We start from the raw sequence: 17,409 nt of genomic DNA, 5'->3' as shown, positions 1-17,409 counted from the left end.
TCTGTTTTATCGATCCACTACTCACACTCTTACACCAACCAGGGGTGGGAATGGGAACTTATCTAAAGGATAAACCATATCCTCTGCCTCAGTAGAAATAATGCATATTTTGGGTACTGTCTAGGGGTGTTTGCGGTGCGGTTTGGTTCGGTTTTAAGGGAAAAAGTCATCCGATCCGAACGCTTAATTTATGTGCGGTGCGGTTTGGATTGGATGAAATTTTTTTGGAAATCCGATCCGATCCGATCCGATCCGATTACAAGCGGTTTGGATCGGTTTGGATTTGCAGTTTTTTAAATAAAAAAAATTAAATGCATATAACAAGTCTCAACATCAAATTTTAAATAATCAACAATGACATAACAAGTCTTAACAATATCTTAAAAAGCCAACGATAACATAACAATAGAAATAAAATTATAGGTTAGTTAAAATAAATAAATAAATAACATTTTGAACATAAAATATTTATTAAATAATAATAATACATGAATAATAGAACAATGTATAACAAATTGAACATATTATAAGTATAATTTGTGCGGTTTGGATTGGATTGGATCGGTTATGAAAAGTAGATCTGAAATCCGATTCGATCCAGCGGTTTGCAAAAAATAGAATCCAATCAAATCCGAATTAGTGCGGTTTTAATCGATTTTCGGTTTGGATCGAATTGGATGAACGCTTTAATTTGGATCGGTTTGAATTTGAACACCCCTAGTACTGTCTATCCCTTTTTTGTGTTTTAAGTTTTTGTTATAAACCTTCAATGATTTTCTTCTGGTCTTAATATAACACAACATAATAAAATAGAATTTAGACCGGATGAAAATTAGGTCTAGATGAAATTTAAAATCAAAATATTAAACTATATATATTATGCTAGTGGGCGTGACAGGTTTGGCACCGGCTAGTGGGCATGAAGAGCTGCGACTGAGTACACGCATGGTGGAGGCGGGAAGAGGCAGAGTGGCAGTCCATGGAAGAGGGCCTGATGGAATTCCAGCAGCAGTGGCCGCGGAAGATAATGCTGATCACGGTGATGATGATGACCGAAATGGTGAAGATGCTGAAGAATTTGGAGAGACTGGGCCTGGTATAAAAGCTGGTGACGACAGAAATTTACTAGAGCCTAATGACAAAGATGGTTATGATGTGGACGACGGTGGCTTGGAGGATGTAGCTCAGGCCAATGATGATGAAGTCAGTGACAATGAGGATTTAACATTGGAGGAGCAGCTGTTGGAAAACAAAAGAACTTGAGACTTAGCAAAGGAATCAGGAGCAATACTGTATAACGAAGAAGATGATATTATGGCGATCCTACAACAGCAGAACGAAGAAATTGCTCTGAAAAAGAAGTTGGCGAAACAAAGGGCTAAAGCGAGGCGAAGCAGACCCAAATCTCATAAAAAGGTGTGCAATAAATTATTGAAATAATTTTTAGCTCTTGGAATATTAGGGGGTTGAGGGGGGATGGTAAGCTCGGATGATAAAGAATCTGAGAAGTATGTTTAGATTAAACATGGTAGGCCTGGTAGAGACTAAAAGACAATTAGTGACTAATTTTGATGTAAAAAATATTTGAGGGAATAGTTGTGCGGGTTAGGATTTTGTTGAATCTGATAGTGCATCTGGTGGATTGTTATTAATTTGGGATGGTGAATTTTTTAAACTAAGAAATAGCCACAAAGGAGAGAGATGGTTGTGTGTTGAAGGGGAGATGGTGAAGTATAATTTTAATTGTGCTTTTATTCTCGTCTATGGTGCGCATACTAGAGATGAGAAGCTTGTTGTTTGGGAGGAGTTGAGCTACATAGCTGGCTTATGTCAGGTTCCCTGTTGCTTCATGGGGACTTTAATGAGATTGTACAGGTGGAAGAAAGACGGGGGACAGATACATTACCCTTGTCAGTCGAAGACTTCAAGAATTGGATACATGACATGGGTGTGGTGGACTTGCCAATTACTGACCGCAAGTTTACATGGTTCTGAGGTCGATCATGCAGCCGTATTGATAGGGTTCTGGTTAGCCTGGAATGGCTTAAAAATTTTCCAGAGACTCGGATGCGAGGTGGTCCTAGGGGTTTGTCTGACCATTGTCCTATTATAGTGGAAGAGAGGGGGCGAAGCGACGGGCCAAGGCCTTTCAGAAGTCTTTATTCGTGGTTTACCCATGAAGGTTTTCTGAGAATGGTCAAGGAGGAATGGAGAGGCCTTGGTGAGGCACAATTCACTGATAAATTGAAGGCTCTGATAGGTTCTCTGGGAAGATGGCATAAAGATAACTTTGGGGAGATGGACAAGAAAATCATGAAGTTTGAGGAAGAGATCAAGAAGATTGATGACAAGGTGGGTGGTGGTGTTTATGATGGAACAATGGAGGCAAGAAGAAGGGCGCTGGTGACTTTCTGTGAGAAATGGTATGTAAGGAAGGAACTACATTGGAAGCAGATGTCGCGATCTAGACATGCGAAGGACATTGACAAGAATACAAGGTACTTCCACAATTTAGCTTCTGCGAGAAGGAGAAATAACAGGATTGATGTGTTGCTCATTAATGGAAGATTGATAAGGAATCAAGCTCGGATTAAGATTGCGATTAGAGATTTCTACAAGAGTTTGTATCATCAGGAAGAGTCTCCTTTGATCGGGTTTCGGGACGGATTAGTAGAAAGAATTAGTGAAGATGATGCTTTGGCTCTGGAGGTGCAGCCGAATCCTGAAGAGATTAAAGAAGCAGTGTGGGATTGTGAATCTTGCAAGGCGCCAGGAAGTGATGGGTACAACATGAACTTTATAAAGAGGTGTTGGGCTGAAATTGGATCTGATTTTACAGCAGCGGTAACGGATTTTTTCCTTACATCTAAGCTACCAGCGGATGCGAATCTCACTTGGGTGGCATTGGCCCCTAAGTTCATTGGTGCAAAGGAGATCAAAGACTTGAGACCGATCAGTATGGTAGGTTGTGTGTATGGTGCACGAAATTGTGATCTCAGGCAACGGTGCCAAAAATTCTGTACGCACGTCTTAATAAATTATTTTTCTTTCACAACTTCGATACAACTAACCAGCAAGTGCACTGGGTCGTCCAAGTAATAAAACCTTACGTGAGTAAGGGTCGATTCCACGGAGATTGTTGGTATGAAGCAAGATATGGTCACCTTGTAAATCTCAGTCAGGCGGATATAAAATAGTTATGGAGTTTTTGAAATTTTATAATAAATAAATAGAAAATAAAGATAGAAATACTTATGTATATCATTGGTGAGAATTTCAGATAAGCGTATGGAGATGCTTTCGTTCCTCTGAACTTCTGCTTTCCTGCTGTCTTCATCCAATCAATCTTACTCCTTTCCATGGCTGGCTTTATGTAAGGATATCACCATTGTCAATGGCTACTTTTCATCCTCTCTGTGAAAATGGTCCGATGCGCTGTCACTGCATGGCTAATCATCTGGAGGCATCACCGTGGTCAATGGCTGCATCCTATCCTCTTGTGAAAATGGTCCAAATACTCTGTCACAGCACGGCTAATCATCTGAAGTTCTCGATCATACTGGAATAGGATTCACCCTCCTTTTGCGTCTGTCACTACGCCCAGCACTCACGAGTTTGAAGTTCGTCACAGTCTTTACGTCATCTAAACTCGGCCAAAGTATGGACTATTATATATTGCTGGAAATCCCTGGATGTCTACTTTCCAACGCAATTGGAAGCGCGCCATTTTAAGTTTTGTAGCTCCAGAAAATCCACTTTGAGTGCAGGGAGGTCAGAATCCAACAGCATCAGCAGTCCTTCTTCAACCTCTGAATCTGATTTTTGCTCAAGTCCCTCAATTTCAGCCAGAAAATACCTGAAATCACAGAAAAACACACAAACTCATAGTAAAGTCCAGAAATATGAATTTAACATAAAAACTAATAAAAACATCCCTAAAAGTCACTAGATCCTACTAAAACATACTAAAAACAATGCCAAAAAGCGTATAAATTATCCGCTCATCACAACACCAAACTTAAATTGTTGCTTGTCCCCAAGCAACTAAAAATCAAATAGGATAAAAAGAAGAGAATATACTATAAATTCCAAACTATCAATGAAACATAGCTCCAATCAGATGAGCGGGACTTGTAGCTTTTTGCCTCTTGAATAGTTTTGGCATCTCACTTTATTCATTGAAGTTCAGAATGATTGGCATCTATAGGAACTCAGAGTTCAGATAGTATTATTGATTCTCCTAGTTCAGTATGATGATTCTTGAATACAGCTACTTTGTGAGTCTTGGCCGTGGCCCTAAGCACTTTGTTTTCCAGTATTACCACCGGATACATAAATGCCATAGACACATAATTGGGTGAACCTTTTCAGATTGTGACTCAACTTTGCTAAAGTCCCCAATTAGAGGTGTCCAGGGTTCTTAAGCACACTCTTTTTTTTTTCTTTGGACCTTGACTTTAACCGCTCAGTCTCAAGTTTTCACTTGACACCTTCACGCCACAAGCACATGGTTAGGGACAGCTTGGTTTAGCCGCTTAGGCCAGGATTTTATTCCTTTAAGCCCTCCTATCCACTGATGCTCAAAGCCTTGGGATCCTTTTTATTACCGTTGCCTTTTGGTTTTAAGGGCTATTGGCTTTTTGCTCTTGCCTCTTAGTTTTAAGAGCTTTTGGCTTTTTCTGCTTGCTTTTTCTCTTCTTTTTTTTTTTTTTTGCTATTTTTTTTTTCTGCAAGCTTTGTTCTTTGCTGCTTTTTCTTGCTTCAAGAATCATTTTTATGATTGTGATGGATTCATAGGACATTCATAACTTTAAGACAAAGTTACTAAATACTAATGATCATGTAATAAGACACAAACATGGATAAGCATTTAACATAAAGAAAATGAAAAACAGAGAATTTAAGAACAAGGAATGAGTCCACCTTAGTGATGGTGGCGTTTCCTTCTTGAGGAACCAATGATGTCCTTGAGCTCTTCTATGTCTCTTCCTTGTCTTTGTGGCTTGATCCCTAGTGATTTTTGGTATTCCTGTCCTCAGTTGCTTCCAATAATTATGTGGAGGGAAGTGCATCCCCTGAGGTATCTCAGGGATCTCTTGATTTGTAGCCACATGTTCTACCACTGAGCTATAAACCCTTGAGATGAATCTTTCCATCTCCCATGACTCGGAGGTGGAAGCCTTTGTCTTCCCTTCCCCTTTTCTAGAGGTTTCTCCGATCTTAGGTGCCATCAATGGTAACGGAAAAACAAAAAGCTTATGCTTTTACCACACCAAACTTAGAATGTTGCTCGCCCTCGAGCAAAAGAAGAAAGAATAGATGAAGAAGAAGATGTGGAAAAAAACTAGGATTATGAGGAGGGAAGGTGGGGATCCTGTGGGATCTACAGATCCTGAGATGATCCTGTGAGGTCCACAGATCTTGAGGTGTCAAAGATTTACATCTCTGCACCAATTAGGCATGTAAAATGCCTTTGCATGCAATTCTGGCGTTTAAACGTCGAACTGATGCTTGTTCTGGGCGTTCAACACCCAGATGCAGCATGTTTCTGGCGTTGAACGCCAGTTCTATGCTTGTTTCTGGCATTCAGCGCCAGATCCATGCTCTGTTCTGGCGTTGAACGCCAGCCAGATGCTCCTTACTGGCATTTAAATGCTAGTAAGCCCTTCCTCCAGGGTGTGATTTTTCTTCTGCTGTTTTTGATTCTGTTTTTAATTTTTCTTTTTTATTTTGTGACTCCACATGATCATGAACCTAATAAAACATGAAAGAACAACAAGAATGAAAATAAATTAGATAAATAAAAATTGGGTTGCCTCCCAACAAGCGCTTCTTTAATGTCAATAGCTTGATAGTGGGCTCTCATGAAGCCTCACAGATGTTCAGAGCATTGTTGAGACTCCCCAACACCAAACTTAGAGTTTGAATATGGGAGTTCAACATCAAACTTAGAGTTTGGTTGTGGCCTCCCAACACCAAACTTAGAGTTTGACTGTGGGGGCTCTGTATGACTCTGTTTTGAGAGAAGCTTACTGTGCCTATTTTCCATGTTTACAGAAGGGTAACCTTGAGTTTTAAACACAAGGGAGTCCTCATTTAATTGAAGGACTAGTTCACCTCTGTCAACATCAATCACAGCTCTTGCTATGGCTAGGAAGGGTCTTCCAAGGATGATAGATTCATCCTCATCCTTCCCAGTATCTAGGATTATGAAATCAGCAGGGATGTAAAGGCCTTCAACCTTAACATGTCCTCTACTTGTCCATAAGCCTCTTTTCTTGAGTTATCTGCCATCTCTAATGAGATTCTAGCAGCTTGTACCTCAAAGATTCCCAGTTTCTCCATTAAGAGAGTGGCATGAGGTTTATCCCTGACCCAAGGTCACATAGAGCCTTCTCGAAGGTCATGGTGCCTATGGTATAAGGTATTAGGAACTTTTCAGGATCCTGTTTCTTCTGAGGCAATCTCAGTTGATCCAATACATTTAGTTCATTGGTGAACAGAGGAGGTTCATCTCCCCAAGTCTCATTACCAAATAAATTGGCATTCAGCTTCATGATTGCACCAAGGAACTTGGCAACTTGCTCTTCAGTAACATCCTCATTCTCTTCAGAAGAAGAGTACTCATCAGAGCTCATGAAGGGCGTAAGGAGGTTCAATGGAATTTCTATGGTCTCTAGATGAGCCTCAGAGTCCTTTGGTTCCTCAGAGGGAAACTCCTTATTGATCACTGGACGTCCCAGGAGGTCTTCCTCCTTGGGATTCACGTCCTTCTCCTCTCTTGTGGGTTCGGCCATGATGGTCAATTCAATGGCCTTGCACTCTCCTTTTGGATTTTGGTGAATGGATCTACCTGCAGAAGTATCCAATGACATCTTAGCTAATTCAGACAGACCATCATAGAATATATCCAAGATGGTGCATTCTGAAAGCATGTCAGAAGGACACTTTTTGGTCAGTTGCTTGTATCTCTCCCAAGCTTCATAGAGGGATTCACCTTCTTTCTGTCTGAAGGTTTGAACATCCACTCTAAGCTTGCTCAACTTTTGAGGAGGAAAAAACTTGGCTAAGAAAGTCGTGACCAGCTTATCCCAAGAGTTCAGGCTATCTTTGGGTTGAGAGTCCAACCACACTCTAGCTCTGTCTCTTACAGCAAAAGGGAAAAGCATGAGCCTGTAGACTTCAGGGTCTACTCCATTGGTCTTAACAGTATCACAGATCTGCAAGAATTCAGTTAAGAACTAAAAGGGATCTTCAGATGGAAGTCCATGAAACTTGCAGTTTTGTTGCATCAGAGAAACTAGTTGAGGTTTCAGCTCAAAATTGTTTGCTCCAATGGTAGGGATGGAGATGCTTCTTCCATGTAAATTGGAATTAGGTGCAGTAAAGTCACCAAGCATCCTCCTTGCATTATTATTATTTTCGGCTGCCATCTCCTCTTCCTGTTCGAAAATTTCTGAAAGGTGCTTGCTGGATTGTTGTAATTTAGCTTCTCTTAGTTTTCTCTTTAGAGTCCTTTCAGGTTCTGGGTCTGCTTCAACAAGAATGTTCTTGTCCTTGCTCCTGCTCATATGAAAAAGAGAGAACAGAAAAATAATAATAATAGGGATCCTTTTTACCCAGGTATAGAGGTCCCTATGTGAGTAGAAGAAAAGAAGAAGAGAAAATATGAACTCAGAGAGAGAGGGGGTTCGGATTTTTGGTGAGTGAGGAAGAGATGTTAGTAAATAAATAAATAAATAGAATGAGATGAGAGAGAAAGAGGATTTTCGAAAATAATTTTTGAAAAAGAGTTAGTGATTTTCGAAAATAGTTTTTGAAAAATGTTAGTAATTTTCGAAATTTAAAATAAAAAATTTAAATAATTAGTTAATTAAAAAGAAATTTTGAAAAAGAGGAAGGTATTTTCGAAAATTAGAGAGAGAGAGAGAGAGTTAGTTAGGTAGTTTTGAAAAAGATAAGAAACAAACAAAAAGTTAGTTAGTTAGTTGAAACAAATTTGAAAATTAATTTTGAAAAGATAAGAAGATGAGAAGTTAGAAAAGATATTTTAAAATCAAATTTTAAAAAAGATAAGATAAAAAGATATTTTTTAAAAGATATGATTGAAATTAGTTTTGAAAAAAAAATTGATTTTTAAAATCACAATTAATGACTTGATTCACAAGAAATCACAAGATATGATTCTAGAACTTAAAGTTTGAATCTTTCTTAACAAGCAAGTAACAAACTTGAAATTTTTGAATCAAAACATTAATTGATGATGTTATTTTCGAAAATTAGGAGATAAAGATAAGAAAAGGATTTTTGAAAAATATTTTTAAAATTTTCGAAAATAAATAAGAAAAATGAAAAAGATTTGATTTTTGAAAAAGATTTTGAAAAGATAAGATTTTTAAATTGAAAATTTGATTTGACTCATAAAAACAACTAGATTTTAAAAAGTTTTGAAAAAGTCAACTCAAATTTTCGAAATTTATGAGTTAAAAAGGGAAAGATATTTTTTTTTATTTTTAAATTTTTAATGATGAGAGGGAAAAACATGAAAAAGACTGCATGCAAGAATGCTATGAATGTCAAGATGAACACCAAGAACACTTTGAAGATCATGATGAACATCAAGAACATATTTTTGAAAAATTTTCAATGCAAAGAAAACATGCAAGACACCAAACTTAGAAATTTTTCATGTATAGACGCTATGAATGCAAGAATGCATATGAAAAACACCATACAACACAAAACAATAAAATATGAAGATCAATCAAGAAGGTTTATCAAGAACAACTTGAAGATCATGATGAATGCAATGCATGAATGCAATTTTTGAAAAAAGCAAGATGAGTATGCAATTGACACCAAACTTAAAAATTGACTCAAGACTCAAAAAACACAAAATATTTTTGGTTTTTATGATTTTATGATTTTTTTTTGTATTTTCTTTTAAATTTTTTTCGAAAAACATATGGAAAAAGAAAATAAGAAGTCCAAAATCTTTAAGAAGAATTCCAGGAATCTTTCAATATTAGCCCAAAGCTCCAATCAAAGGGTTGGACATGGCTTAATAGCCAGTCAGCTTTAGGATGTAAATCTTTTGGATCTGGAACAGCAGCAGGTGGATTAGCAGCAACTAACTTGCTCTTGATAATGTTGGGTTGGAAGCCCCAGTCCAAATGAATTTAGACATGGCTTTACAGCCAGTCAGGCTTCAACATGCTTCATGAAACACTAGAATTCATTCTTAAAAAAAATTTTAGAATAATTTTCGAAAACAGATGAGAAATTTTTGAAAGATTTTTGAAAATTTTTTTTTTTTGAAAATTTTTTTTTGAAAATAAAACAAAAAGAAAATTACCTAATCTGAGCAACAAGATGAACCGTCAGTTGTCCAAACTCGAACAATCCCCAGCAACGGCGCCAAAAACTTGGTGCACGAAATTGTGATCTCAGGCAACGGCGCCAAAAACTCTGTACACACGTCTTAATAAATTGTTTTTCTTTCACAACTTCGATACAACTAACCAGCAAGTGCACTGGGTCGTCCAAGTAATAAAACCTTACGTGAGTAAGGGTCGATCCCACGGAGATTGTTGGTATGAAGCAAGCTATGGTCACCTTGTAAATCTCAGTCAGGCGGATATAAAATAGTTATGGAGTTTTCGAAATTTTATAATAAATAAATAGAAAATAAAGATAGAAATACTTATGTATATCATTGGTGAGAATTTCAGATAAGCGTATGGAGATGCTTTCGTTCCTCTGAACTTCTGCTTTCCTGCTGTCTTCATCCAATCAATCTTACTCCTTTCCATGGCTAGCTTTATGTAAGGACATCACCATTGTCAATGGCTACTTTTCATCCTCTCTGTGAAAATGGTCCAATGCGCTGTCACTGCATGGCTAATCATCTGGAGGCATCACCGTAGTCAATGGCTGCATCCCATCCTCTTGTGAAAATGGTCCAAATGCTCTGTCACAGCACGGCTAATCATCTGAGGTTCTCGATCATACTGGAATAGGATTCAGACTGCAGCGTAGAACTGACGTTCAACGCCCTTTTACGTCATCTAAACTCGGCCAAAGTATGAACTATTATATATTTCTGGAAAGCCCTGGATGTCTACTTTCCAACGCAATTGGAAGTGTGCCATTTTGAGTTCTGTAGCTCCAGAAAATCCACTTTGAGTGCAGGGAGGTCAGAATCCAACAGCATCAGTAGTCCTTCTTCAACCTCTGAATCTGATTTTTGCTCAAGTCCCTCAATTTCATCCAGAAAATACCTGAAATCACAGAAAAACACACAAACTCATAGTAAAGTCCAGAAATGTGAATTTAACATAAAAACTAATAAAAACATCCCTAAAAGTAACTAGATCCTACTAAAACATACTAAAAACAATGCCAAAAAGCGTATAAATTATCCGCTCATCAGTGTATAAAGTCATTTCGAAAATACTGGTTAGGAGGATGTGAGCAATCATGCCGCGACTGGCAGGTGAGACTCAGAGCGCTTTTGTTAAGAGAAGGAAGATCCATGATGGGGCCTTTATCGCTTGCGAAACTGTTCAATGGATAAAAGCGACTAAGAAGGAAGCGGTAATAATAAAGCTAGACTTCCAGAAAGCATATGATAGAGTCAAGTGGAGTTTGTTGACCTTGTGCTGCAAAAGATGGGATTTGGACATAGATGGAGGAGTTGGATTATGGAGTGTGTAGGTACGAGTTCTATGTCTGTGCTGATAAACGGATCACCATCTAAGCCTTTTAAGATGGAAAGAGGTTTGCGACAGGGGGATCCGCTGTCTCTATTTCTATTTGTACTTGTGGTTGACGTTCTACATAGGATGTTTGGTGAGGCGGTGAGAAATGAGCGAATCTCGCCGTTGCTGGTGGGTAGAGACCATATCGAGTTGTCACATCTTCAGTTTGCAGATGATACTGTTCTGTTCTGCCCCCCGAAGGAAGAGACCATAAAGAATTATAGGAGGATCCTTCGCTGCTTTGAGCTTATGTCAGGGCTGAGTATTAATTTTGATAAGTCTAGTTTGATTCCTATTAACTGTGATGCTCAGTGGGTACAGCGTATGTGTAGCGTACTGGGCTGTAAGGCAGCATCTCTTCCGGTAAAATACTTGGGCATCCAACTAGGAGCGAACCGAGGTTGGTGAAGACTTGGAAGCCTATTATAGAAAAAAGTGGAGGAGAAGTTGAGTATCTGGAAAGCCAAGGTTCTCAATAAAGTTGGTAAACTGGTGCTTATTAAATCTATTTTGAACAACCTCCCTGTCTATTATTTGAGTTTGTATAAAATGTCAAAGGCTGTTGCAAACAGGTAGAAGGTGGTGCAGGCCCCTAAAAAGCTAGGTGGATTAGGTGTTGGGGATGCCATGGTGCGTAACACAGCACTTCTATTTAAGTGGTGGTGGCGATTTTTGAAGGAGGATTGCCCCTTATGGAAGAAGGTGGTATGCTCTTGCAACAATCTGAATCCCACGGTGATGCTATCATCCCAGGAATTACCCACTCAGGGGGCCATGGAAGGATATATGCCAAATACAGTTCAAGGATCATCAAGTAAGACAGAAGATGATTAATGGGTTGTCTATGAAAATTGGTGATGGGAGAGGAACGAGATTCTGGGAGGATGTTTGGTTGCGTGGTGGGCCCCTGAAAGATACTTTTTCGAGACTCTTCTCAGTTTCAAACCAAAAAGGATCCATCATAGGGGATTGTAGGTTCTGGAACAGGTTAGATAAACAGGGTGTATTTTCTACTAACTCCTTTGTGCAGAAATTGCAGATGGAATTGCTTCCGAAGGATATAGCGAGTTTCAGCTTTACTAGGACTGTATGGAAGGGTCTAGTCCCACCAAGAGTTGAATTGTTTATTTGGTTTGTCTTAACTGGGAGGGTCAATATAAAGGAGAGGCTAAGTCGGTTGGAAGTGGTTAACCAAGAAGATGTGGTCTGTGTGTTGTGTAATAACGGTGTTGAATTTGGTCACCACTTGTTTCTTGCTTGTGTTTTTCTTGGCAGGTTTGGTGTGCATGGCTATCTTTTGTTGGAAGGCAATGGTCATGCTCAAGGACGCTAAAGGAACATTTTCAGAGTTGGATTGAGTCATCAACTAATAAGTAGGAGCGCAAAAGGTGGATGGTATCCTTCTGTGCTATAATCTGGAATATCTGGCTTGAAAGGAATATAAGGATCTTTCAGAAAAAAAGAAAAGGGGTTGACGATATTATCTACTAGTCGTTCATAAACTTCAATGAGTGGCTAGGTGTGGATTCCTTCTGTTGTTGATGGCAATACCGAAGATAACAAGGGGTATCATGTAGTTTTGCTAAATAGTTTATGCCTTTACCTAGTGATTTCCAAATTGTTTACTATCGTTGCTCCACTTGTTGTGTTGAGCTTTTTGATTCAAAAAAAATATATTATGCTAAATTTATATGACAATAGAAAAAAAATAGAAAAATAAAGAGAAAATATGAAACTTTTTAACATCAATTCATCACATTTAAAAAATTAAACATACCCATTAAAGATTTATATTATCACTAAACAATGTATTAAATATCACAATTAAAATAAATGAATACATACCAATAAAAATCAAACTATCAAAGCATAAATTCATATTTTTCAAATTTTGATTTAACCGAATTGGATTGGATGACTCGAACTTTAATCCTAATCCGATTAAATAGTTTAACCCAATAAAATTATTCGAATTCGAGCTAGTAACTCAATTTTGATGAGATGCCACATTGACATAAGAATGCTAGCTTTGCAAGGTGTACATATTTATAGGATGGCAAACATTCCGCCCCGTAAAAAATTCGCTTGTAGGAGAGCTAGCTAGTTTTGCTCCACCTATTTCAATCTTCATAAAATTCATTAGGGGTGTACATGATTCGGCCCGGTTCGAGGGTTTGACCCGGTCTCAAACACTTTAGGAGCTAATTTGGTGTGATTTCATCGGATTTAGGGTCGGGTAAGGGTCTCAAAAATAGACCCGGTCATTATTTTGAGTCGGGTCTGAGCCATAGCTTGGGTCACCTGAAGTCTGCCCGGTGGCCCGGTCATCATACACAATTAATATTTTGTGTTATTAGTAATGGATCATGACTATTCTTATGTGGAATTTAAGTATTGTAAACCTTAATATTTTGTGTTATTAGTCATTATAAGACTATAAGTTAATGTTTTATGTTTAGAATACATAAGATTTTAGACTAATGCATAATATTGTGTTATTTGTATTGATTTAAATATTTGGTATTATTAAACAATATTAGTATTGATTGTGGTTATACTTTAATATTGATTGTGGTTATGCTTTAATTTTGAAAAAATGTTGGTTCTTGTTATATTTTTCTAAGTGAATTTTACCATGTTAAATAATGGTTGGAGTTTTAAAAATTTGGATATTTTTATATGCTAGCTTACAAGAAGGTATCAACATAATGTAATGTTAACGGTCCGGTTTTCACCCGGTATAATTGTGGCCCGAAAGTGTATTGATTTTATCGGGTCTAGGACCAGGTTCGGATCTAATAAATAGACCCGGTGTATATTTCAGGTCGGATATAGATCATACAATTATTAAAATTTTTTTTATTAATAATTATATAATTATTGTTAAAATTTTTTAACAATAAAACATAAAACAGCTAATGTTTAATTATCAGTAAATCTAATAATAATTACTTTTGTTGTTACTAAAAATAAAATGACTGCTAAGAATAATTTTTTTATTAGTTTTGAAATTACGACTTTTTTTTTCTTTTAAATGGATATTATTGGGTTGGATTGGATAAAATGCTAAAAATAAAACCAAAAGAAACAGATGCTCACCAAGTTTGCCCATCAAAGTCTGCGGAGCAAGCGGGGTGGATTAGGCGACAATTTGTTTTTTGCTATAAAAAAAAAGTTTAGTTTGACCCATTTTAATTTCTTAGGAGTTAAGTGGGCAAGTCCAACATACTTCACCCATTTGTTATCCCTAGATATTTTTGACATAAAAAATATTTGTGAGCCATAATTTAAAAGTTAGAGTTATAACTTGGTTTTTTTTGTTTTTTTGTTTTTTTACTGTATTCATTTTTATATTTTATATTTTTTAATTATTGTTAAAATACATAGATAATTTTAAACGTAATAAATATATAATTATGTATATTATATATATAAAATTATAAATATTAAATTAAATAAATTAATTTTGTGTTATTATTTTTCTAATATTACTCTCTCATATTATATTCTCAAGTTAGTTTGTGAAAGAATTTATAGAACATGAGCTTCTAATCCTATTACTTTTAGTTACCCAAATCACCGCAGCTTATTGTGGTTTGTCATTGTATCCCAATTTTCTGTTTTATTTTCCCATTTATAACTTTATGTTCATTCCAATAGCAAGTTTCATTTGTTTTAAGTTCGTAATAAAATGTTATGGAGCCTCTAATTTTATTAGTTATTTTACAAAAATAACAGTATTTTTATGAGAAGTTGATGGACAGGAAAAAGTAGAAGTGGTAAATAGGCCAAAATCTATTGAATCAACCTACATAATTTATCAAAAAAGACGGATCGAACTGAAAATTCGAAACTTTTGTAATTAAAAAACCCGCCTAATCTGTATTGTTTAATCTACAAACTTTGGCGAGTTTTAGCGAGACGGATCGGACTTTTTTGGTGGGCCCGTCATTTTTTTTGTAATCGAAGAAGTTATAATTTTAATTATGTACTATATTTGATTTATTAGAGACTTAAAAATGTTTAATTATATGTTTTGGACAATGTTTGTTTTATTTTTTATAATATTAGTTTTATTATTTTGTTTCAAAAAACTTAGTTAATGATTATGTTTATTACATATTTAGAATTATAAAGACTTTAATATTTATAAATTTAGAAATTATAATTTTTTTTTATGTCTTTATAAATTATAAATTTATTGAAATGGTTGTGAAATTATATATATTATTTAATATTTAATGGTTTATTAATAAAAAAACAAAGAGAATTGGTGGGCTTAGCCTGCTAACCCGCTGTTAGGCGGGGTGAAAAAAAATTTGGGACCGCTTCACTAGGCGGGGTAGGCATTGACGGGCTTAGCCCGCAAACCTGCCGTTAGATAAAACGGAAAAAAAATTTGGAACCGCCTCACTAGACAAAACGAGACGAGACGGACTAACCCATTTGTCACTCTTAAGAAGAAGGGCAAGTGCTATTGTCATTCAAGGCATGACATGACTTGAAAGTTGGCAAGGTTACACATCTAGAAAGGACTTAAGAAAATGTTGAAGATCTTAAGGCCATGTTAAACGTATTGCCAGAATCTGATGTTGAAGAATTTATTACTTTTGGCTTAAAATTGTAATCTTGCTATTAGTGCTTACGCATATATACCAAGCTGAATCTCTTTGCTCAAGTTAATTGATGTTATGTATTAGTGACTAATAAGTATGAATTTTTTTTTTATTAGAATTTTCTGAATTCTGCAGTTATTATTTATTTGGGTGTTTTTTTTTTACTGTCTCTAAGCCAACTCTGAACCGGAGACCAGAATAATTTCATTGATCGTAGATCTTGAAACTTGATCTTTTTTGGTGACTAATCTTAAGACTTGATTAAATATTCTTGATTTGGTATGCTGCTTTTGGAAGTTATCATTTGATTAATTTATTTATTAAAAATTTCAAAATTTATTCTTGCTTTTAACAATTTTTTAATTGTGTGATCTTTACTTGCTTTCGAACATTAACAACACTAAATTAGAAGACCGTTTGAATTTTGGAATTTTAATGTTGTGGAGTAATGTGTTTGTTGTTGGTGAAAATGCAAGATAAAATCATGTATTAAAGTATGGATATATTTTTCCTTAATAACAGTCAAAACAGATAATATATTTAGTAATACTAAATAGTAAATACAATAAAGGAGTTTTTAAGAGTTAATTTCTTCGGTGGAATTAAAATTGTATATAAAATTTTAAAATAATTTAAAAATCTAATTTTTATGCACCAGTATAAAAAGTTTTTACATAATTATTTAGTTGTGTATTATTACATTATTAAAAGTAATTAAACTTTAATTAATTCAATTACTTAAAAATATTTTTAAATGTAGGAATTTATTAAAGAGATGATGTATTAAAATTAAATTCATATGCTTAAATAAGAAAATAGTTTTCAGCTGTAAAAGATAAACTAGGATACCAAGGATATTTGTTAGTTACTTAATCTGTTTTTCTGTTATATGTGAGTTCCGAACTTGTAAGATGCTTCTACTTGCATAATTATATGTAGTTTGAGTTGGATATGATACTTTTTAAAAAGAAAATCACTCCAAAAAAAAAATATGACTATCAAGTTAGTTACTAATATATTTATTTATATCTATATTAAATTATTAATTAATATGATATATTAGAAGTGTTTATGGGTTAGATAAAACTAGATTTATCTTAGTTCAGAATCAATCTTAAATATTAATTAGGTCTATTTTAGAGATTTTTATCCGACTTTAAATAGTTAAACTTAATAAAACTTATTACTTTCATATCACAATAAAATCAGATTTAAACTGAGTGAAAATTATATTTAGATGAAACTAAAACGTTAAAGTTTGTTGACAATATAGCAAAATAAAAATAAAAAGTATACAACTTTTTAATATAAGTTCATCACATTTGAAAAATCAATTATATCCATTAAATATCTATATTGTCATAAAATGAGACATTAAATATCAAAATCAAAATAAATAAATACATGTTAATAACTTAATATAAATCAATTTTTTGTTCAACCAAATCAGATCAGATAATCCAAACCTGATTCTAACCCAGTTGAAAAAGGTTTAATTAGTTAAAATTTTTTATTTCAAATTCGATCAGATCCAACTGAAATCGGGCCAAATTTAGCCCAAACCTACTAAATTTGAACCGAATTTTTGGATCAGACTAGGTCATGACCATAAACACCCTTAAAACATACATTCACTCAATTTATTTTTTGACTCTAGATAAGTTTTATTTTTTTCAGTTGAAACCTTGCATGTTGTTTTTTCGTTAACAAGCATTTGCATGTGTTATTGGTTCCTTTTCTGATGGTGTGAAGGGAATTCACTAGACTTCAATCTATTGAAACCCAAAATTTAAAAATAAAAGAAAATTTAGATACTTCAAAAGTTTTTTTTTAATAAAGAAAAACTCAACACACTAAAGTAAAATAATATAAAAAAATAATACACAAAAAATAATGTAAAAATAAAAATGGCTAATCCATTGTCATTTACCACATTGTCATTAACAACTACATGGATTAGCAGTAAATCATTCTTTGTATACCAAAAATTATGGTATATAGAAAATATCTTATTCTCAAATGTTTCATTTTTA

General features: G+C 35.1%; 1 protein-coding gene across 1 annotated transcript in view; it reads left to right on the top strand.

The window, feature by feature from the left end:
• The window catches only part of LOC107627558, an 18,110-nt gene continuing 2,768 nt past the window's right edge, over positions 2,068–17,409 (top strand). Inside the window, exon 1 of the mRNA XM_016330394.1 lies at positions 2,068–2,956. Within this exon, the coding sequence (XP_016185880.1) occupies positions 2,068–2,956 (889 nt within the window). The remainder of the gene's footprint in view (positions 2,957–17,409) is intronic.

This window comes from Arachis ipaensis, chromosome B02 (genome assembly GCF_000816755.2).
Source record: "Arachis ipaensis cultivar K30076 chromosome B02, Araip1.1, whole genome shotgun sequence".
NCBI lineage: Eukaryota > Viridiplantae > Streptophyta > Magnoliopsida > Fabales > Fabaceae > Arachis > Arachis ipaensis.
Note: the sequence above shows the minus strand (reverse complement) of the source record. Positions and strands in the feature narration are given on the sequence as shown.